The sequence below is a fragment of the Aristolochia californica genome, unplaced genomic scaffold (assembly GCF_029961685.1).
Source record: "Aristolochia californica isolate CCGP_79_NKW_82.1479 unplaced genomic scaffold, dmAriCali1.0.hap1 SCAF_6, whole genome shotgun sequence".
Lineage (NCBI taxonomy): Eukaryota > Viridiplantae > Streptophyta > Magnoliopsida > Piperales > Aristolochiaceae > Aristolochia > Aristolochia californica.
Window position 1 is genome coordinate 37,630,309 of NW_027182257.1, and position 22,557 is coordinate 37,652,865.

General features: G+C 36.9%; 2 protein-coding genes and 1 pseudogene across 4 annotated transcripts; 2 read left to right on the forward strand and 1 right to left on the reverse strand.

The window, feature by feature from the left end:
• Positions 1–1,174: 1,174 nt before the first annotated feature.
• Positions 1,175–4,762, forward strand: LOC137935080 (uncharacterized). Of its 2 annotated transcripts, XM_068779726.1 has the most exons (4): positions 1,175–1,245; positions 1,333–2,091; positions 3,128–3,266; positions 3,873–4,762. In XM_068779726.1, the coding sequence occupies exons 2-4, from the start codon at positions 1,429–1,431 to the stop codon at positions 4,358–4,360; spliced, it is 1,290 nt and encodes a 429-aa protein (XP_068635827.1). In that variant the 5' UTR covers positions 1,175–1,245; positions 1,333–1,428; the 3' UTR covers positions 4,361–4,762. The 2 variants fall into 2 exon arrangements, with proteins under 2 accessions (XP_068635827.1, XP_068635826.1); XM_068779725.1 differs by lacking the exon at positions 1,175–1,245 and having other exon boundaries at positions 1,283–2,091.
• Positions 4,763–10,024: 5,262 nt separating this feature from the next.
• On the forward strand, positions 10,025–13,315 carry LOC137934447 (UDP-galactose/UDP-glucose transporter 2-like). Of its 2 annotated transcripts, XM_068778782.1 has the most exons (7): positions 10,030–10,372; positions 11,207–11,235; positions 11,323–11,524; positions 12,035–12,277; positions 12,362–12,463; positions 12,708–12,815; positions 12,917–13,315. In XM_068778782.1, exons 1-7 carry the CDS (start codon positions 10,247–10,249, stop codon positions 13,145–13,147), a joined length of 1,041 nt encoding a protein of 346 aa, XP_068634883.1. In that variant the 5' UTR covers positions 10,030–10,246; the 3' UTR covers positions 13,148–13,315. The 2 variants fall into 2 exon arrangements, with proteins under 2 accessions (XP_068634882.1, XP_068634883.1); XM_068778781.1 differs by having other exon boundaries at positions 10,025–10,372; positions 12,035–12,463.
• Positions 13,316–17,583: 4,268 nt separating this feature from the next.
• Positions 17,584–21,203, reverse strand: LOC137935375 (zinc finger BED domain-containing protein RICESLEEPER 2-like; annotated as a pseudogene).
• Positions 21,204–22,557: the final 1,354 nt, after the last annotated feature.

Consider the following 22,557-nt stretch of genomic DNA (forward strand, 5'->3'; position numbering starts at 1 on the left):
CCTCCACTAACTTCAAAAGTCATTGCAGCAAAAGCGAGAGTCGCTTTAATGGCGTTTCATCAAGTTTGAATCAAATCACATCAATCGCAACAACGCGACCTCGATCATTGAGGTTTTTCTTTGATCCTTCTTCTTTTCTTTACCAGATCCAGCGCGCGATTCCACTGAGAATCCTCCATATACAGAAGATACATGAATTGAACTATAGATAGAGGTAGCGAACCTTAAATCCTAACTTGAATGTCGATTCATTTTTGGCAGATCGTAGACGAGGAAAGATCCGTGAGAGCAACTTAGAAGAACACCAGAAATAGAAATTTGACCTCTGCAATTGCGATTCCGAAAGTCTGAGTCCATCAGATTCAGATGTTAGAAAAACACGAGAAAAGTAGAAAAAGAAAGAGGCTGGGATTTCAATGCGGTGGATCAGTAGCCATTATTTTAACGCGAGCGTGGGGGGATCCGACACCGGGGCACGAATACCAACCACGGGCAATCAATAGAACATCGGATCCTGCCTCAGGTGGGGCCGCTTTGCACGTGTCGGAAACATTTAGCAGTGGACCGCGTGTGGCGCTTCGTCGCCTTCGATTTTCCGCGGGAGGAAGACGACAAATTCAAAATTTTGAATTTTCGCGTAGTTTATCGTGTGAAAAAGTTCCCAAATCACAAGAGGTGCCCGACGGGTCAATTTAGTTAATTTCATTAGACCAAGGGTCAACATGCCGAAGCGGCCGGGGTCGGGGTCGGGGTCTTGTCAGTCTCTCGGACTCCGTATCTTACATCCTATGTGGCATTTGTGTATTATAAAAATCAGAAAAAAACACTATATGTATGAATATTCTAACGCAAAGCCCTTGTATTTTTTCATGGCTTCCATACGTTCTTGTCTGGAGATCTTCACCTCAGAAGCTGCCTCCCTCTTTCACTTTCACCATTTTCATTTCCAACCTCCTCTATTAAAATCTCCTCCTGCTGGCGCTTTCCTCCACACCTAGAAGATTCGCGCCGAGCGCCACTGAGAGAGAAAGAGAGAGAGACATCAGAAGTTAATTTCGGATCCGTCCGTCTCTATTTCTATACCTCAAGATTTGGCAGCATTCACTGGATCCGTTTGTCAAGGTTTGGTGCTGGTGAGATTTATAAAAAGAGCTTGTGGAGGTAATGAATTGATGGAGGTTCTGCTTTTCTGATTCATCTACCTCAGCAGCCTTCTTATGTGTCCTGCAGTCTGATCCCGACTTGGTTCGTAGTTCTATCAGATATTTGATTCTTTATTGCTCCTCGGTGATCCTACTTTCTGACATTTTCAGTCTTTTCGTCTGAAAGCAGGATTCCTGTAGTGTTCGCTCTGTTGCTTCTCTCTTTTAATTTTCCTTCAACCTCTCCTGTTCGTTTCTCACTCTTTCCGGTCACGTACCCCTCGCCATGGATTTCGAAGCTGAACCTGGAAAGCCTCTGATGCTCAAAGATTTTCTCCAAGACGATTCGCACTCCTCCAGCGGCTTCCTTTCCTGTCCCAGACGATGCAATACTACGGTTAGAAATCTTATTGAAGTGGATCTCAAAGACAGTACTGCACCTAAGAGCAGTTCGAAATTACTCCGAAGCAGATCGAAAGCAGCTTCGGCTACCATCACTAAATTTCGAAAGGCATCGGAAGCGGTCATCAAGGCAGTCAAGCACCTTCCATTCTCTCCAGTGAGATCTCAGACTTCAGATCGCCCTAAACAACGCCTTCTTCCCAGAAGCCTCTCCCACAGGCTGAAAAGAAGCTTCCGGAGCAAAAGCCAAAAATGTGACAGCCAAATTATCGCTACTGTTAGAGTTCGGGACATTATGAGATGGAAATCGTTCAGCGAGGTCGAGACGACGACTAAATCCGTTGATTTCTCGTCTTCGATCCAGACCAGCAGCACAAACAGCTCCAACAGCAGCTGGACCGACAGCGATTTCTCGTTACAGTTTTCAAGTAGCAGCTCGGAGTACACGGGTGAAAATGGGGTAGAGTGTAAAACTCTCTTACAAGAGAAGAAGAGGGGTGTCGGTGAGGATTCCATGGGGACAGCGACCTGCTACCGCAAACCAAAGGTAAGGTGTTTCAATGCTTCATCGATTTGGACTTTTGATAGTAGCGTTCAAAAAGAGATCGCTTTGTCTGCTGGTATAGAGTTGCTACATCTTTGTTTAAGCTCTCCAGTTTGGTTCTCCTGGAAATTCCATCTTCTAAAAGTCGACGTTGGTTCGCCTTGGCTTTTTCTTGTCTTGGTTTTTTAAACAAAGAAAAAACCAAATTATTGAGTAGTAATTTAGATTCGTACTAATCTAGTTGACTTCATCTGTTTTTTATTCTTTTAAGTGGACCGAGTCAGGCTACAATCATGCTGTTTTACACTTCGTTTTTAATCAGGGAGGAAGTGTCTTTTAACATAGGGAACTCTGATAGTACTTAATCGATTAGTAGATCAGTACCGGGTAGAGATGAACACCACTAATTCTTGTCTCCTTATAAACATCAAGTACCAAAAATATTTTTGGTAAACATCCCATCTTTATCTTCACTGATGCTTCAATCATTAAGTGCTTTAGCATTCAATAAAAAAAAAAAAAAAAAGTGGACTCTTGTTCCATATTCCTATGAACCATGCTGATTGAAATTACATGAATGCTTATCTATATTGTATTCAGCTGATTTATGAGCATTAACATGGGCACTATTTTTTTGTTATTCTTTATTGTTAACAATAATAGATGTTTAGTTGGGTAAGCCTTAGCCACTCATCTGATTCTCCTGCTACTTTATATTGTCGGTTGGTGAGGCTCAAAGGTAGCTCTATTCAACTGAAATTTTGTGCGTCCTTGATAAAAAAAGGAGAAGGTAGAGAATTGAATGTCGTAATGTTATGATTTATATATATCTAAACGAGACGCATGAACATATAAAGTTAAAAAACCAATTGCCGATAAAGGTTAAAAGTTCTTGGGGAAGGACAATTTCAAATAAAGGCTGCTTCCTTTTTCTCGCAATAGAAGCACGCCTGCTTCCTTTTGTCCGATTTTGTTCTTTTCCACGTACTGTTGCTCTTGGAGATTTTAACACTGCGATTTGTGTAATTTCGTAAAACAGGTGAGAGAGAGCCCAATAAGAGCAGATAACACATACGAAGAAAAGGAGCAGCTGAGCCCAGTTTCTGTTTTGGATTTTCCAGATGAGGACGAAGAGATGCCCTTGTCATCGTTCCAACGAAGCCTGGCGAACATGGATAGTACGTGTTTTTTTCCTCTACCGTACTCACACTATACTCCTTTACTGTTTGTTATCCTGGCTTTTGTCTTCTTCCTGCTTCATGCGAGAGACATAAAGTAAAAATTGTCAGACTATTAGACAATACGATTCATACTTTATTGTCATGAATAAGGATGATCTTTAGTAATTTATTCATTAAACAGTTTCATACTCTTTTTCCTTTCTGTAAAATGAACGGGCGTAGTTGGAAACTAAGAATGCAGGTTCGAGCCGCCTGGACAAATTTATTGTAAAATATACAAATAACTAATGATTCCTAACGACCTACTGGCAGTCGAACCAAGGTCGCTGTGCTCAAAGTGAGCTCTATTGCTAAATTAACAATTTATTTTACTTCTTTATTATTTCTATTCATCTAGTTAAGAACTTAGATTACTAAATACTGTTTACAGAGAACTTCTTTGAACAAGCTTAATTTCAGAATTGTAGAGCTGTGCTAACATGGAATTAGTCCAAGGCAGCTTATTCATGGCACTTCCATTTTAAACGATCCAGTGGCTCTCATGTCCATGATCAAACAGAGTTGAAGCGTCGCTCTTTGCTGATTGCTTTCTTCAATTTGCAGGGACGAAACAGCAACTACTGCAGAAGATCCGACGATTCGAAAGCCTGGCTGAGTTGGAACCCATAGCTCTCTTTCCACTTGATTGCTCCAGCAGCGTCGAAGAAAACTCCGAAGCCTCCGAAAGGAGCAGCGAAGACGAGGTAGCAGAAGAAGACTACAGAGCAATAGAGCTGCTTGAGCATGTCAATTCAAGCTTTGGAGGTAGCCAAAAACAGAAAACAGAGAAACTTTTCCTGGATTTCTTTAGGGAGGGGTTAAGAAACGGCGGTGACGACTCAGAAGAAGCGCTATTGAGAACAGCCAGCGATTGGTTAAATGGTTTTGATCGAGGTGTGAGAAGGGAAGTACAGAACGACAGAGAGGCGCTGGTTAGAGAAATGGAGAAGAGTGGGACGTGGATGAAGTTCAAGGAGGAAGAAGAAGACTTAGCCTTAGAGATGGAGGTAGGGATCCTTGATGAGCTTCTTGTCGATCTACTCTGTTTATAAAGCGGAGATGTTGGCCGCATGGACAAAATGGTGCAGTTTGTCTCAGGGTGGTGTTCGGCATTTCCAGTTAATACCGGCGGAAATGGCTTATGCCACCTTGAATTTTGACGTATTAGACAATCATTCTGGAAGAACTGTTCTCAGTTGACAGGACGGTCTGAGGTTTGTGCATGACGCTACAGAACGTCAACCCAGAATAAATGGCAGAGCGGACTCCACGCCGAAGATGCTTTTATGTATATATGATCTAGTTTATATTTTTATATTATGTTTTACCATTACAGGAAGCTACTATCAGTTACCAAATTAGCACCCAGTAGTCTCAAACTTTGGATGAATCCTTCCTAGTTCATAGATTAGAGCCATATCCACTCTCTTTGTGGTGCCAAAATAAAGGGAAAATAAAATTCAGGAGTATTTTTCCAAAATGGTCACCTGTCATTAGATATTTATTATTCTAAAACATTATCATATCAATGCAATCTATCTATCATATGGACCATTTTGTGCCGTCATAGAAAAATAAAATGACCAGAAAATTTTATTTTATTTTGTCTATTTTTCTTATTGAAATTTGTTTCGATATGAAAAAAACTTCAGACTAAACTTTTTTTTTTTTTTTTTTTGCCTTTGTGGTGTCATAAGAAATAGCTAAAAACTAGTTGTAATGTTTGTGTTTTTAATATAAATAAAATATTTTTTAAATAAATAACAAATAAGGTTGGAGTAAGAAGAAATGATCAAGAAGCACTAAAATGATATTTGGTTTATTTTCCCATAGTTTGATAGGAACCCTAAAATTTTCAAAAAAGAAAATCAAAGAAGGAAGAACAATCAAGAGAAGAGGTGGTACACATGTTGACCCATGCACATGCATGGGGGGCGTAGGAGCTCAAGGGCAAAAGAGGAAAAAGATAGTCAAGGGCAAAAGTAGAAATAAGGTTAAAAGTCAAGGGTAGAAATGGGAGTCCTACATTCCTTATTTTGATTGATTCTTAGAATTTGTACTTTCCTTTGTTAAAGAATATTTAGAAGATAAGATTGTAATTGATTTAGAAGTTTCTTAGATTCTCTCATTTGATTTTGTAATCTCCCCTAGAATGATGTAATTAGAGAGTCTAATTGATTGAGGACTTTTACTAAATATGTGATGTAAAAAGTATAAACAGGGGTCTTGGTCTCTTCTCTCTCTCATAAAACCAGTCTCCCTCTCCCCCCTACTCTCCCACTTTGTCTCTATCTCTATCTCTCCTTTGCCTAGAAGAGCTTTAATTCTTTATTTGGAAGTGGAGAAGATCAGAACTTGAAGAGGTTCTTATCAAAGTGGTATCAGAGCAAGACCATTCCTTTAAGCCCCTATCATCAACATAGTCAGTACAAGAAGTATGGAGCTCCAATTGCAAGAAGTGATTGTTGCTCAAGAACTCAACCAAGAAAACTTGAGTGATGAAATCTCAAGTTTGAAAGATCAAGTACAACAATTGACAACTATGTTTCAAGCTTTTTTTGGAAGAGAGGAATGCAAGACCTTTTTCTCCTCCTCAACAAGTTATGGATTATGAAGCTTCAAGAAAACCTATTTTTTGTAAGTTATCCTCTCATCCATTACCAATCTTACCTACCCCTTCTCGTCCAAATATTCCTCCTCGTCCCAACTCTTCTACCATTCATCATCCTCCCCATTACATGACCACTCCAACCACATCCCTACCCACTTACCCTCAGCCACTATATCCCATTTCCTATCCTCTTGATCACCCTCATGGTACACAATATATGCCCCATTGACATTTCTCTCATTTCTCCAAGTCACCTTCCTTTGACCACCACTTTCCTCCACATGAAACCATAAATATAAGAGGAGGATTTGTACAAGCTCAGATGGCCTGAATAGATTTTCCAAAATATAAGCCCAAAGATGACCCAATGGAGTGGTCTTATGTGGCTGAACAATTTTTGCTTTTCAACAAACCAATGAAAAGTAAAAAGTGCTTCTAGCTTCGTTCCATGTAGAAGGAGATGCAAAACGTTGGTTTCAATGGCACTACTGTATTACCCTTCTTCTCACTTGGCATGAGTTTGCACAAGCACTTTGTATATGGTTTGGGTCATCCCAATATCAAGATTTTGGTTCTCTTATTGCAAAGCTCAAGCAAATTAGCTCCGTCAAAGAGTACAAAATGGAGTTTGAACGTAGTGCCAACCGAGTCTATTGGCCAGAGCATATTCAAGTTGGTAGTTTCATTGGATGCCTTAAACCAGAAATAACAGTTGACGTAAGGGTATTCCATCCTAGAACTCTTATTGAAGCAATTTACCAAGCTCATGTACAAAAAGAAAATATTTCTCTCCTATAGTTCCAACCTAAGGGACCTGTTCCTCAATCCATCCAAACCACAATTCCTCATACTCGGAGTAACACTTCTTTTGGGGATGGTCAAACTTGAAGGCCATTCAAGAGGCTCTCCATTTAAGAAATTGATAGAAAGCGAAACAAAGGTCAATTTCAACTATGATGAAAAATCCACTCTAGGTCATAGATGCAAAAGATTTCAGTTGTACATGCTTGAGGATGAATAAGACAACTCAAGTCTACATTTTGAGATCATAAAAGAAGAGATCTCAACTTCCAAAGTATCCTTACATGTCCTCTCTTGGGTTCTACAACTTCAAATCATGCAACTTGATGGGAAGATCAAAGGCCATAAGGTACGCATCTTAGTTGATAGTGGAAGCACTCATAATTTTATGTGTGAAATTTTTCAAAACGCCTTGGGCTTCCTCTATATCAATTTTTTTTTTTGTTTTTTTTGTTTTTTTTTTTTTGTTATGGTGAGAGAAGGGACAAAAATCCAATGTTCATCTAAAGTGATGAATGTATCAATTGAAGTCCAAGGATCTCATTAATGATGATTTCTTTGTCCTCCCAATAAAAGGAGCAGATTTGGTGCTAGCAATACAATGGTTGCACACCTTAAGGGAAGCCATTTGGGATTTAAAACATACAACTATGGAATTCTCAATCGAAGGTGCTCGAATTAAGTGGAAGGGCTAGCAAAAGGTGAGCATGACTTGATCCAACTAGAATCCCTACAAAATGTGGTATCTTCGCAAGATTAGGCCATCACATTCCAAATGGTCGGGCCAACAATAACTTGAACTTCCTCCTCCATTACAATATATACTCGCTACCCTTCAAGATATTTCATTTGAACCAAAAGGTCTATCACCAAGGCGACTCCACGATCACTAGATTTTGATTCAACATGGTGCTCCTCCTACGAGCACACGACCCTTCCACTACCCACATGTTTAGAAAAGTGAAATTGAAAGGTTGGTTAAGGTAATGCTTAAGAAGGCATCATCAAACCAAGTAATTGTCCTTACTCCTCCCCCATGTTGTTGGTAAAAAAGAAAGATGGATCATGGAGATTTTGTGTGGACTAACACGCTCTTAACAACATCACCGTAAAATATAAGTACCTAATTCCTGTCATTGATGAGTTACTTGACGAATTAAGTGGTGTATAATTTTTTTCTAAACTAGATATTCACTTAGGCTATCATCAAATCCGAGTTGTTGATAGTAACATCGAAAAAACTGCCTTTCGAACTCATGATGGACACTATGAGTTCTTGGTAAATGCCCTTTGGTCTAACCAATGCATCAACTTCCTTTCAAAGCTTGATGAATGACGTGTTCTGTCCCTTCTTGCAAAAATTTGTGTTAGTATTTTTTTATGATATATTTGTTTATAGAAAGACTTTCAAGGAATATTTGCACCATCTACATAAGGTTTTGAGCACACTTCAACACTACCACCTCCATGTCAAAATATCCAAGTACACTTTTGCTTCATCAAAAGTCTATTATCTTGGACATGTGGTCTTTCAAGAAGGTGTGTCGGCCCAGATAAGGTCCCAACCAAAAAACCTTGAAATAACTCTAAGCATTCTTAGGTCTAAGTGCATATTATCGACGGTTTATGAAGGATTATGCCACAATTACTTAACCTTTGACTACCCTACTAAAAAATATGCTTTTATATGGGGTGATGATGCTACCAAAGCTTTCGAGAGCCTCAAACAGAAAATGTGTATCACTCTGATGTTGGCTCTTTCAATAGACCCAACGATTCAAGAGATGCTCCCAAAAATCCATCAAGATCCCTCCGCAATGCCCCACCACAAGGAGGTTAATTCACTACCCTTTGTTCATAATCGAGTAGTAGTTTCAACACTTGACAAACCCTTGGTCCAAGCAATACTCACATAAATGCATAACTCTCCCACCACTAGACATGAAGGCTTTCTAAAGATTTACCATAGAGTGCGGAGATCTTTCTTTTGGCTAGGCCTTAAAAATTATGTCAATGCATATGTGGTCATTTGCGATGTGTCCTCACAAACAAAATACAACAATACCAAGCCTCATGCAACCCTTACCAATCCCATACAAAGTTTGGGAAGATGTATCTATAGATTTCATTGAAGAACTTCCTCTTTCAAAAGGCATAACGGTGATTTTTGTCGTTGTGGACAGGCTAAGCAAATATGTTCATGTATGTGCCCTCAAGTACCCATACACTACAAAGACTAAAGCCTATGTCATTCATATAGCCAAACTACATGGCATGCCATGAACTACTAGTTTGAAAGACGATTATAATATGAGGAATTTGCATAATTGTAATCGCATAGGCTTATTGAAAGAAAAATAAAGAGACAAGTACTAAGTTAAAGATACAAACATTTAAAAATGTTTATCTATATACAAATATGAAAACATCAATAGGGAAGATATAGCACTTAAACATCTTAAAGTACCAATTCATAGAGCACATGTTGAGTGGACAAATATGTTTTCTGACCGGCTTTAAAATTCAATTGTTTTATATAAAAGCTCATCTTGTTATAAAAGTAGAACTTTGACATAAAAGGCGAGCTTCGAGGTGTGAGCCATTTTTTTTTTTAGGGATGAATAGTTAAAAAAATATTTCTCAAGGCTGATTGCATCGAGAGAAGAAAGATTTCAAAGGAGAGCAAATAGCAACTTATCATCTTTAAAGAAAGGGAAAATTAGCATAAAATAAAAATGAGAGAAAAAGGAATATAAACATTATAGGCAAGAGGAGATAATCTTCACACTGTTGCCAAAGAGGACTCTAAGAAACGACTCTCTTGTTGAAGACGGAGCGATCAATTTTGGGTATTATGAGATCGTCAATGCAGCGTGGATCAAGGCGGGGATTGTGCTGGCTGAGAGGCAAAGGAAGCGGTTTCAAAGAAAAATTTCAGAATAACTCAAAAGAATCGATCTGCTGTGATACTATACAAGAGTCTAAACGGGAATCATAATTTTGCATTGATTAAAAGTGATATTTATATTAAAAATCCATAATATTTGATAAAGACTAAGACCCAAACGGTCACGAGCCGGCCTCAAACCCGCCTCCCGCACGAAATGTTTTATAATGTAAAGAAGCGCATCCCAAGGATTAGAATTTACAGGGTAACGTGGAAAACACTGTTGCTAGCTCATGCAAATTACACTTGAGCCAGAAAGAAGAAGAAATAATAAAGAAAACAACGAGACAAAGGCCACAGCTTGGCCGCCTTCTCCATTTGTTTCTCAGGCTTCCTGTTTACCCTTCTACTTATAAATAGGAGCCAATGAAGACCAGTTCTGAAACTTAATTCTCAGATCTTTTCTCTATTTTCTGAGATCCTTTCCTTGTTGAAGCAGACGTCCGCTTTTTCAGGTTTTTTCCCTCCTTTCCTCAGTAAACTGTGACGCTTTCGCAAACTCTAGTGCCTAATGTCATAACTCTTTGCTCGGTCTCATCATATTTCGCTGCATTTCATCTGGGTTGGGAAGAAAGTGGGATGAAGAACAAGGAGCAGACTCGGTCTCTCTTCGGGATTACGCTCTCTGGCCGGCCTGTATGGCAGCAATTTCTTATCTGTTCTTCAGGTTTCTTCTTTGGATACCTGGTGAATGGAATCTGTGAGGTTAGGCATTGTTTGTCTCCAATAGAAAGCACTTGTTTCTCTACTCTTGCTGTGGTTTGGGAATTCTACAGGGTCTTTTTCGCTGTTTGAGATTCGATTTCAAGAGAATTCAGTTGGTCGCAGTGATCTTTTGTTGATGAATAGGAAACTTCGTCTAATATCTGTTTTTCTCATTTCTCCTTTTCTCTGTCTGAGGTATAACCGTGCTTTTTCCAAACGCATGATCAACAGTATCAATTTCAAAAGCAAGAAATTTTCTGTTCTCTGTTCTCTTTCATGGTGAATTCCGTGGAATACCCAGTTCAATTTTTATTTTTTATTTTTTTGGGTGAGATTTTTAGAGCTATACTTCCTGGCTTTTCCATTTAAGTTTTTCTTATGCTTCCAAAGCATTAGTTTTTCATTCAATTTAAAAATTGATTCACATGAGCAAATGCATTGCCTCTTCTAGATATTTCTGGCTTATGAATGTGCTCTTGCAGACTGTATGTATTCCTCCACAAAATCTTATCATCACCGGCTTCGTTCCTCTGAAAAATGCATTACCTTTTGTTTTGGGGGAATTAGGATATGAGGTGTTAGTCATAAATATTTTGAAGAAATACTGGCGCAAGGAGAAGAAAGTTTTCTTGTGATTTGCATCTGTCACCATTTCCATGATCAGTTGCAGTCTTCCATTTCCTTTTCAGTAATGAGTTTCACACAAAGATAAACTGGGTCTGCCTGCACAAAATTATTTACTTTTGTCCTTGAATTTCCAAGGTTCTAACTTTTAATTACTGTTTGGGCATTCCCCTCTTTATCATAACATTCGCTTCTTCTTTCTTGAGGCAGGAATATGTCTACAATCGTCTGCAATTCAGGTAGTCTACTAGTTCTTTCTCAGCCTCAAAGTTGTGCCTTTTGCTTCGGGATTTGCTTATTGACTCTGAATAGTTTTATAATTCCAGCTACGGGTGGTACTTCACCTTCATTCAAGGATTTGTCTATTTGGTACTCATTTACACCCAAGGATTTACCACAAAACAGATGGTGAATCCATGGAAGACTTATGTGAAACTTTCTGCTGTTCTGATGGGATCCCATGGACTCACCAAAGGCTCGTTGGCTTTTCTTAATTACCCTGCACAGCTCATGTTTAAATCTACCAAGGTGCAGAACACCTTCCGCCTCAGCCTCTGGTTTTGCCCCAGTATCTTAATAGGTTAAATTCCAGTATTTGAACTTTGTCATTGGGTTGTTCAGTTTAACCGTAAGCCGAGTGAAAACTGAGAACGAAGAATGGAGCGAGTAATTTTTAAGCAATAATGCAAAACTCTGCTATTCTACTTTTGATTATGTTATTAAGTTAATTCGTTTGGCTGTGTAGAATGCATGATTAGGTCTTTGATGCCAAACAGCGACTTGATCCATTGTTCTCAAGAGTAAACACGATGAAGTTGAATTATTTTGTTTATTTAATTGAAGATAGTGAAGTAGAGTAATTGTTTGTTGAAATGTCACTACAGAAAGAATTTGGGATGAACGTTCTTGTCTCATCCGGAGGCCCTCTTCGGGCAGATCTTTTTAACGTGGTAGTATGAATAAAAGGAGTGAAATAATGCAGGTTATCTTGAGACTTTCTGCTTACGTTTCAATTTCTAACTCTTAATGGTGATTCAGGTCCTACCAGTGATGATCATGGGAGCCGTCATTACGGGCCTCCGTCGGAAATATCCTTTACGCGAGTACCTCTCAGCTGTGCTTCTTGTCGTTGGCCTCATTCTATTCACCTTGGCTGATGCCCAGACATCTCCAAATTTCAGTGTAGTTGGGGTGATTATGGTTTCTGGTGCCCTCGTCATGGATTCGTTTCTGGGTAATTTGCAAGAAGCCATTTTTAAAGTGAATACTGAAACAACTCAGGTAATCTTGACCGACCTTCCTAAATTGTTGTTTTACAGCTTAATTTTTGTCCTCCGCTTGTTGATTTTTATTTTCTACATGCAGATGGAGATGCTCTTCTGCTCGACAGTCGTTGGGCTGCTATTTCTAATTCCACCCATGCTTTTAACCGGAGAGCTGTTCACCGCCTGGAAATCGTGCTCCCAGGTACGTTTCATTAATCTTTTCCCAGCAGATTCCGAGAAAAGCCTCACGCGCCGTGCATGAAAGTCGCCTCCGTGCGCGGCACTCACCGAATATATGCGAAAACGCCTTATTTACGACGGATTTATCTGTATCTGGAACACTGGAATTCGTGAATCATCTGGGTTTCTCCTGTTTCTTTCTCTGACCTTTTCCCATTTGGTGATTTATTAGTCTGACGTTCCGTGTCTTGTCTGGCTTGTTCCAGCATCTCTACGTCTACGGCGTCCTGGTTTTTGAGGCCATGGCCACATTCGTGGGTCAAGTCTCAGTTCTGTCTCTCATCGCGCTGTTCGGGGCGGCGACCACGGCCATGGTATTGTAAGCACAGTTGTCGTGCGACTTCCTGTGACCTTGAATTTTTCTTGCCGTAATCTTGCATGCATACATTTTAACTCTGGTTCGTAGAATTGACAGGTGACGACGGCCAGAAAGGCGGTGACCTTGTTGCTATCGTATCTTGTCTTCACCAAGCCCTTAACAGAGCAACATGGGACGGGCCTTCTGTTGATTGCCATGGGAATTACCTTGAAGCTGTTGCCTGAAGATAAATTCCCGTCAATTAAGCTTCCAAAAGCTCCCTTGCCCCTCGCACAACAACAGCAAAAACGGAGGGAACAAGAAGAAGAGAAGGCGCCATTGGTTTAATTTTCTTTCTTTTTTTTTCCCAATATTGGGTGGAAGAAAGTTTTACTAGAAACCATAAAGGTCCTCAGGGGAAACAAATCAGATGCAAAAAAAAGGGGCTCCAGAAGTTGAGATTTGGAAGAAATCAAACGAAAGTAACTATAAAATATAAGCAGGCAGAAGCTCGCATCCTGTTCTTCGTCTTTTAACCTTTTACTTTTCTTGCTTCGTTCGTTCTGTCTCTCTCTCTCTGCGTCTCCCTCTCTTTTAAATTTGGACGAGCAGGATGGATCGTAATTGACAAAAATGTGAGAGAGTAATGAGGCTTTTGGCTTGATTTGAGCATTAAAGATTCTGTCTCGGTCTAAGCCACATTAGGATTGAATTATTGGTTCTTAGATGAAATTCCAGTCCTCACAATCTCCTTACTGATGAAAGTAAAAACACCCGTAACCACTCAGTTGAAGCAAATCAACGAAATCGAACTGGTAGACTGGGGATCTCCTTTTCTTCTTCTTTCATATTAGGCTTTAACCATTTGCATCGAAACAATCATAGACTGTTTATCATCTTTGGCTTGCTAATGGAGCTTGAGAAAAGGGCTGCATCCAAAGCTGTGTGTTTGAGACGAGCCTCGGAAAATCAACTCTTGAGCATCTGGCGCAGAATGGGATAATTTTAGAGATTAAACTCCATTTATCGTGTTCAAACATTCAAAAGTCTGAAGATAAGTAATTAGCCGCAAAAGACTTAATCTGGTTTTCAAAAACTTTGTTCCAGAGTCCAATTTTGAGGATGATTCTTCCAAGTTCCAGCAGATTATGTTCGAGTCTACTTTGCTCTATCATATCATCTTTCTCTGGTTTTGAAAGAGTTAAGATATAGTTAGATATAGTTGAGTCAACTTTGATTTGTGAAAAGTGAACATCAAAGATTGGGGGAAAATGTTCCCTCGATTACAGATATAAGTCTAGTTATATTTTGTATTAATTATTGCATCAACACCATTCTTAACAGCAGTTAAACCTGGTTGAACCCATTATTGCATTAGCACTAGTTTTAGCGGTCAAACCTGGTCGAACCGAATTGAACCTAATTTAATCAACTAAAGTTTAGGAGACGAAGAATAAGAAAGGAGGAAAGGAAACAAGGGAGTGAGAGAGAGAAGGTTAGCCACTGATGCAAGAAAAGAGATGGAGAAAGTGACGAAAATTGAGCACGAATTTAGTGCCCTACCCCTTAGCTTGATACGTATAGTTTAAGGGTAGAAACCTTAGTACATGAGTAAAAAGAAAAGGAACATAAAATATATCATAACTATAACTCATGTTACTCACCCACTTAATTACAACAGATGTCACTCATACTACTTCAACACTCCCCCCTCAAACAAGTGCAAAAGCGTCAAATATCCCCAACTTGGTAGTTGAAAGGGAGCTTGCAAGAATACTTTTTGTGAAAATATTTGCTACCTGGTTCTTGGAATGACATCTGGTTGCAATTTTTCTCAAATAAAATGATAATCAATTTCAATATGCTTGGTTCTTTCATGAAAAACTAAATTAGTCGTAATGTGAATGGCTGCCTGGTTACCACAATGAAGTTGCATAGGCTTAGTTGTCTGAAACCCAATCTCTATCACTAAGGATTTTAGCCATAACAGTTCACTTACTACATGAGTCATGGCCCTATATTCAGCTTCAACACTTGTCTTAATTTAATTAACTCTCAGAATTAGATTTTATAACATCACCTTACATTAAATTCTAGGGTATCATGCTTATAATAACTAAGGTTTAGGGGAAGAAGAAGGAGAAAGGAGGAAAGGAAAGTAGGGAGTTGAAGAGAAAAGGTTAGGCAAGGAAATTGAGCACAAATTTTGTGCCCTCCCCCTTAGCTTGATACTTATAGTTTTAGGGTAGAAACCCTAGAACATGAGTAAAAAGAACAAGAACATAAAATATATCATAATTATAACTCGTGTTACTCACCCATAGGGGTGGCTTCGAACCGAGCCAGCTCGAGTTCGGCTCGGTGCCGATTCGGTATCTCACGAGCTCGAGACCCGAAATCGGCTCCTTTGAGTTAACAAGCCGAGCTCGACCAAATCAAGGTTCGGCTTTGAAAGCTCGCGAGTCGGCTCGTTAACAGATGAATCGCGGAAGCGAGAGAGGGGGGGGGGGGGGGGGGGGAGCCGAGCCCCTCTCGTCCACCACTCTGTCCACCCTTGTCACCGTCGACAACTCCTCGTCGGCCGCTACATCCCCTTCCCTCCGATTTCTTCGCCTCCTCTGTTTCTGGCGCCGGCACCACGCCTTCGCTCTGCATCGTCTCACGAAAAACAAGAGTACAGAGAGATACCTAAGTTGGGAGAAAATAATTTCTCCCACCCCGCATGAAGTTGATTTTGCATGTGTGAAAGTCACACGTGCGAGATCATAAATAAGTAAAAAAAAAAAAAAAAAACTTTTTGTCCCTGCCTCATGGCTTTTGAAGAAATTGAAAAGACATTTTAGTAGAAATACGTTTCTAGAGACTATTAGCGATTTTTTCAATAAATATTGAAAAGACATTTTTAGTAGAAATATAGGGACCATTAGTACCTCATGTTTTTTGGAAACATTTTTCTAATTAGAATTTTTTATTAAAAAATTATATAATTTTCTAAGTAAGATTTTCTTGCCAAGATGGGCTAGAAAACCGTATAAAAAAATTTCGAATAAGTATTTGACAGGTGATGGTATAATACTACTTTTAACATGAGGCAATTTTCATAGCAATTTTGTGTTTAACATTTTTTTTATTAAAAATTTATCGATAAGTATAGTAATATGTTAGATTGGTTATTAATTTTTATTTATTTCCCTAGAAGTAGCAATAAGAGGTCCATTTAACTTTCCTAAGAAAATTTAAAATATTTCTTGTAATTTTCTAGTAGTAATAGGATTTTATTTAAAGGTTTTTTTGGAAATGTGTATCCTAGAATATAAATTTTCAATTAGGGCATTAAGGAGGCCATAGTAAATTTATGGCCAGATTCAAAAATTACAAAATAAGCTAGACAACATTTGGGGTAAAAAAAATTAATATTGGTGTGTTCTAATCTATTATCAAGATTCAATCTTGAACCTCCCCTATCATTCTTTTTTTAAAAATGTATGCATAATTTTATAGATAATTTATTTGACATATATTTTATGTAAAGTATTAAATGTAGGTTAACCTCGAACTCGAACTCAGTTAAAATTATTAGGTTCGAACTCGATTACAATTTTACGCTGGAGGCTAGGTCGGCTCGAGCTCGAGTTCGAAATCTTTAAATCAAACTCGGCTCAAACATAGGAAGGTTCAAACTCAGTTGGATTCGATGCTACCCTTATGCTCAATTTTAAGTAGAGGTCATGCCCAATTTTATGTAAAATGTATGTATAATTTTATATACAATTTATTTGACATACATTTTTTGAAAAATTTTAAATGTATGTTGGAGCTCGAACTCGAGACATGTAATTTTTTGAAAAGTTTTAAATGAATGTTGAATCTCGAGCTCAGCTCGAACTTGGTTAAAATTATTGGGCTCAAACTCGATAACAATTTTAGGCTCGAGCTCGAGTTCGAAATATTTAAATCAGGCTCGGCTTGAACATAGACAGGTTCGGGTTCGGCTCGGCTCGATGCCACCCCTACTCACCCACTTAATTACAATAGATGACACTTATATTCAATACTCCTCTTCAAGTTAGTGCAAAAATATCAAATATTCTTACTTGGTACATGTAGTCGAGAGGGAGCTTGTAAGAATAGTTTTTGTGAAAATATTTGCTACTTGGTTCTTGGAATGAACATACTGCATGGATATGACACCTAGTTGCAATTTTTCTCAAAGAAAATGATTATCAATTTCAATGTGCTTAGTTCTTTCATGAAAAACTAAATTGGTAGCAATGTGAATGGCTAATTGGTTGTCATAGTGGAGTTGCAAAGGCTTAGTTGTCTGAAACCCAAGCGCAGTCACCAATAATTTTAGCCATAAAAGTTCACTTACTACATGAGTCATAACCCTATATTATGCTTCTGCACTTGATCTAGCCACCATATTCTGTAATTTGCTTCTTATTGAAGAGCAGATATGAAAGAGTCTCACATGACTCTCACAACAAGAAATCTTACAAAGCCAAAATTATTATGGTGGTGTCTTACATGAGTTTCAAAAGAGGAGGTTTCACATAAGTCTCAGTTAAAAGTGTTTTAGTTATGTACTCTTCTATTTTATTCAGTTGTAGTCATTGTAAACACCTTCACACAACTATAAATATAGCCTTAAGGCATGAAGTAGAGCATTCAAGCCTCTTCCTCTTGGCTCAAATCCGTCCATACTCCTCTCTATCTTTTCCTCTTCTTTCTGTCCCTTGGTTTCTTCTCTCCTCTCTTCCAAGAACTAGAGTTCTTATCTTCTCTTATTCCTTTGAGATTAGCCCTAGAAATCAAAAATTTCCAAATGTAGTTAAACATCCATCACATTGTGTTGTTCTACCTGGATTAAAATATCAAGTACAACATAGTCACACCATGTCAACATCAAATTAAAGTCTCAATACTCCTAGAAATGTCATAACAAGTCAATTATATCAAACTATGTACATATTACAACACATAATATCTCCATAGTCTTATAGCCATATCCTCACAACTCATAATAAAATGTCACAACTCGATCAATCTCCAAATAGCTCCACTAAGAAAAGAAACAACTTTTTTGTAAAAAAAAAAAAAGGTCAACCAATTACCAACATATAAAATAAATAAATATACATAAAAATATTAACTTACCATCAAAACCAAATCAATTTCTATAATCATCACTTGTAACTCGGCCGAGATAAATGTAGGAAAACAAGTATTTACAAAAAAAAAAATCAAAGTTAATTGATATTTTAAAAGAAGCAAATAAATATTAAGTGGAGTAATAAATAAAAAATTAAACTTACTACTGAATTCAACTCCAACCCAATCCTGCACACACATTAAAAATCTATAGTATCTAGATTTAGAGTACTACAATAAGCATTAATCACTCTACTTCTTGTGCTAAAAGATGACTTGAATGAAACTGTAGAGATAGGAACAACCAATATATCTCTTGCAATCAATGATAATGTTGGATATTTCCAATCATTAATCTTCCACCACATCAAAATTTCAAAATCTAACTCTTAGGGTTTAAGGGCTCATCTAAGTAGACATGCTAGTGGAAGATGCATTCATATCTACATTGGGCATTCTTCTTTTCTTCTAATATTCCTTCAAAAGCATATATAGACATTCACAAACTTTACAAACTTTTTCCCTTTAATCCATGTACAATTTCCAGTAGAATAACCCAATTATGCCCAACTTGTAATGTTGAATTTTTTAAAAAGAGAAATATTTCACTAACTTGTTATAATTTGAGTACAATAAGCCTATATTTATAATAGATGAAACAAGTAGAATCCAATTATAAATAAACTACCCTTAAACCAATTTCACCCAAAGTTAAACACTAAAAGATAAGTCCTAGAACAATTGAACAACTGAACGTAAATATAGGACTGACATAACTAAAACACCTTTAATTGAGACTCTTCTATGAGACCTCCTTCCATGAGATTCCTGTAAGACTCCACCACATTAATTCTGGTTATGTGCGACTTCTTACTATGAGAGTCACATAAGACTCTTCCATACATGTTCTTCAATACTCCCCCTCAAGTTAAAGTTTATAACTTCAGCTTGTAATGAAAAAGATTTTTTATCTTCAATCTTGGTCTTCAATCTTCATTGACTAAAAAATTTTATAAAATTTTATAGATGTTAAATTTTTATTATTTGTTCTCCCTCTTTATTGAATATTTTGGTCACATAAAAACTACCATAATATGTGGAACAAAATACCTATTTCATGTACTTCTTCTTGTACTTCTCCCCCCTCAAGCTAGGACGAAAAGGACAGAGACTCGGCTTGGACAAAACACAATCTGGGAGAAAAAAAACCACTCCTAGCAGAACGACAAAGCTCCATACACCAGTCAAAACAGTCATAGTCTGAAACACAATCTGCTCAATTTTAAAGGTAAAAAAATGACCCAACTTTAGGGCTTAACAAAGCGACTAGTCACTTTTTAAGGGTAACTCAAACACAAATTTCCTCTTGGGTGAAGAATAAAAGGCTTGACTCAAGCTCGATGTTGGGCACACTCCTATTTTTTTTAGGTAGTGGGACTAGGTATTGCTTTAAAAACAATGAAAATACAAAAACTAAAGAAATACTAGAGAAAAACAACTTTAACTGGAAAGAGGTCACCATGCAATACTCATACTTCCAAATGAACCTAGAATATAACCTCTCTTTTTTTGAAAAATTAGGGGATACTATAATGTCATAACACAATAAATTTGACCAAGTATAACATTTTTTGGGGGGCGACCACAATTTTTGGAGTTGATGATGCATAAGATACACAATCGGGTAACAAAAATGCAAAACTTAAAAACAACATCGAAGCAGGAAAGTTTTGCATACCTTGAACGAGTACATCATAGAGTGATTAATTCTTACCAAAACTCTCTAATTAGAAGAAAATTTTGGCCAAAAAATGAGAAAATGAAACTTAATTTACACTAATGGATGGAGAGATAATAGGAGAGAAAATAGGAAAAATGAGAGATTTTCAGTTAAACTGACTTTTAGTAATTTTTATATCAATATCTCCCACGATGTAGATCAAAATTAAAAACTGTTTGTTGCTTAAGAATTTAGACTCAAAGAGATTTAATTTGATACCTAGTTTTACATAAAAACCTTCGTTCTTGAATTTATTTATTTTTTACCTCTTTATTATCTTCATTGTGTTGCTTATCTATTATCAACTTCAATGTGAATATGTCCTTACATATAGATCAGATTAACAATAAATTTTCTCTATATGAAACTAGACTTTGATACATTTGATTAAAGTATAATTTTTCTTCATAAATTATACTTCTTTTTAGATAAATAATTGATAAATTTTGAACTTTATAATTTGGCTGAACTAAATATTCATTCTTCTAGCCAGTATGACCATTTACTCTTTCGATGTTGATATCTCCCTCTAGAAAACTTATATTGAGAATTGGTTTAATAGGTAAAAAAAATAGACTTATAGATATATATATTTTAACATATAATTCTCCATAAAAACTCTCATTTTGATGGCATAAAATGCCTCAAAAGTTCAAACTTTCTACTATAGTCTCTTGCAGTCTGACCTTTGCTATGTCAAATATCAGTTTATCTTTGTAAAAAAACAATGGATACAATCTAAAAGAACAAAAAATGATATAATATAAACCTAAACTACTAGATATGATAGATTAGAAAATGATCACATTAGCTCTGTGGGTTGACCTAGTAAACTCATAGAACCCACTATGATACCATGTAGAATTTCTAAAAAAGTGAAAAACTTCATTAATTATTATAATTTGAGTACAATGAGCCTCCACTTATAATAAAGGAAATGAGTAGAGTCTAATTACAAGTAAACTACCCTTATCCCAACTACACCCAAAGTTAAACACTAAAAGATAAGTCCTAGAATAATTGAATAACATAATATATATAGAGGACCAACATAACTAAAACACCTATAATTGAGACTCTTCTGTGAGACCTCCACCTGTGAGACTCCTATAAGACTCCACCATATTAAACTCTATGTGACTTTTTACTATGAGAGTCATATAAGACTCTTCCATACTGGCTGTTCAACATATACCTTGGATCTGGCACAACTCTAATAGTCAAAATTAAAGAACAATTCTTCCAATACTTGTCAAATTTGGTAAGCATTTCTTGTGCTATCAAAGAAATAGCATGATCCATGGATTTACTCCACCTACTTAATGCTAACTTAATATTAGATATTTTTGCAAAGAAAATATTCAATATAGGGTATTTAGTGTGTGAGAATAATTCAGTGACCTCACAAAACACCTTCAATTTACAACATATTTCATTTGTCATTCTCCATTCTTTTTCAGTTGGCAATTCCATGTTTAATTTTTCACTTTGTTTCAAACGTACAAATACATCTTTATATTCCAATTCCACTTGAAGCATCTTATAGGTGGAGTTCCATTGGGTTTTACAATCCAAAATCAACTTGTTTTTGCAAGAAACTCTCAATTGGCAAGTCATTTCTTCAAATTTCCTCTCTAAGGACTTGCAATCTAATACATAATCCAATCTCTTAAAACTTCTATTGCTTTTTTAGTTTGTCTAAGACCTTCTTGAACAACTATGTTTAATATTTGGGCAATACATCGAACATGTAAAAACTCTCCTTTAAGCAAAACAGGGTTAGAAATTTGTTCCAAAAGTAATGCTATATACAAGCATAGTTAGTTGAACAGTTGTTTACAGTAATACAAGACAACTTTCTTTTTATGATCCATTCCAAAAAAAAATCCAAGAGAGTGTCACATAACACAACTTTTGTATAAGGACAAGGAACGTAAACAAACTTAATGAAAAAGGTATAAAAGATTATCAATGCTAGTATAAACATAATATAATATATGTAATTTATAAATAACATAAATAAAAGGTATGGGTATAAGTCTAAGGTCTACCCCAAGTTGCCCTTTTCTAACTTCCAAGAGTCATCAATGTAATGAGCAATAATGGCCAAGTACCCTTTCTTTTGCACTAAAGTCCATATGTCAATCATGATGCCCACTTTACTAGATAGCTTATCCAACTAGTTCAAAAGCTTTTACTTTTCACTACTATACATCTTCAAGAGGTCATTTTTCAAAGTGGTATGAGAAATGGGTTGATACAAAGGTTTTGCCTCCTTTATCATATTCCTAAAGTTTGGACTCTCAACAGTAAACGATGGTTGTTCCTCTAATACAACCCACTAAGTGATACCTAGCTCTAAGTCTCTCTTGATCAAACATATGACTTGTGAGACTTGTAATTCCACTAGTTTATTGTATAAAGAATAATAATTGTTGCCTAATGTCTAGATTTTTATTTTTTGGTCACCTCCTCAAATGCTAAAAACAATTAGATATTCCATTTTTGCTAGGTGCTTTTACTTTAACTTTACAATGATTACACTAGCCATGTCAATCTCATCTTTTTTGAATTTTTGAAAATTATTCCATACTGTGCATGTAAAGGTTATGGAGCTTAACTAGTACTATCAATGGGTTGAGTAGAATCACATGTAACTTCAATAGCACTATCAGTGGTTTGATTACCTTCTCTTTTAATGCTAGTATTTCCTTCACTTATAAATGACCAATTTTCAGAGTTGTAGCATGGTCTGTCTCAAACATAGCTATAATGGAAACCACAATCACCTCAACAATAAGATAATTACACAAACCATAACAAAACA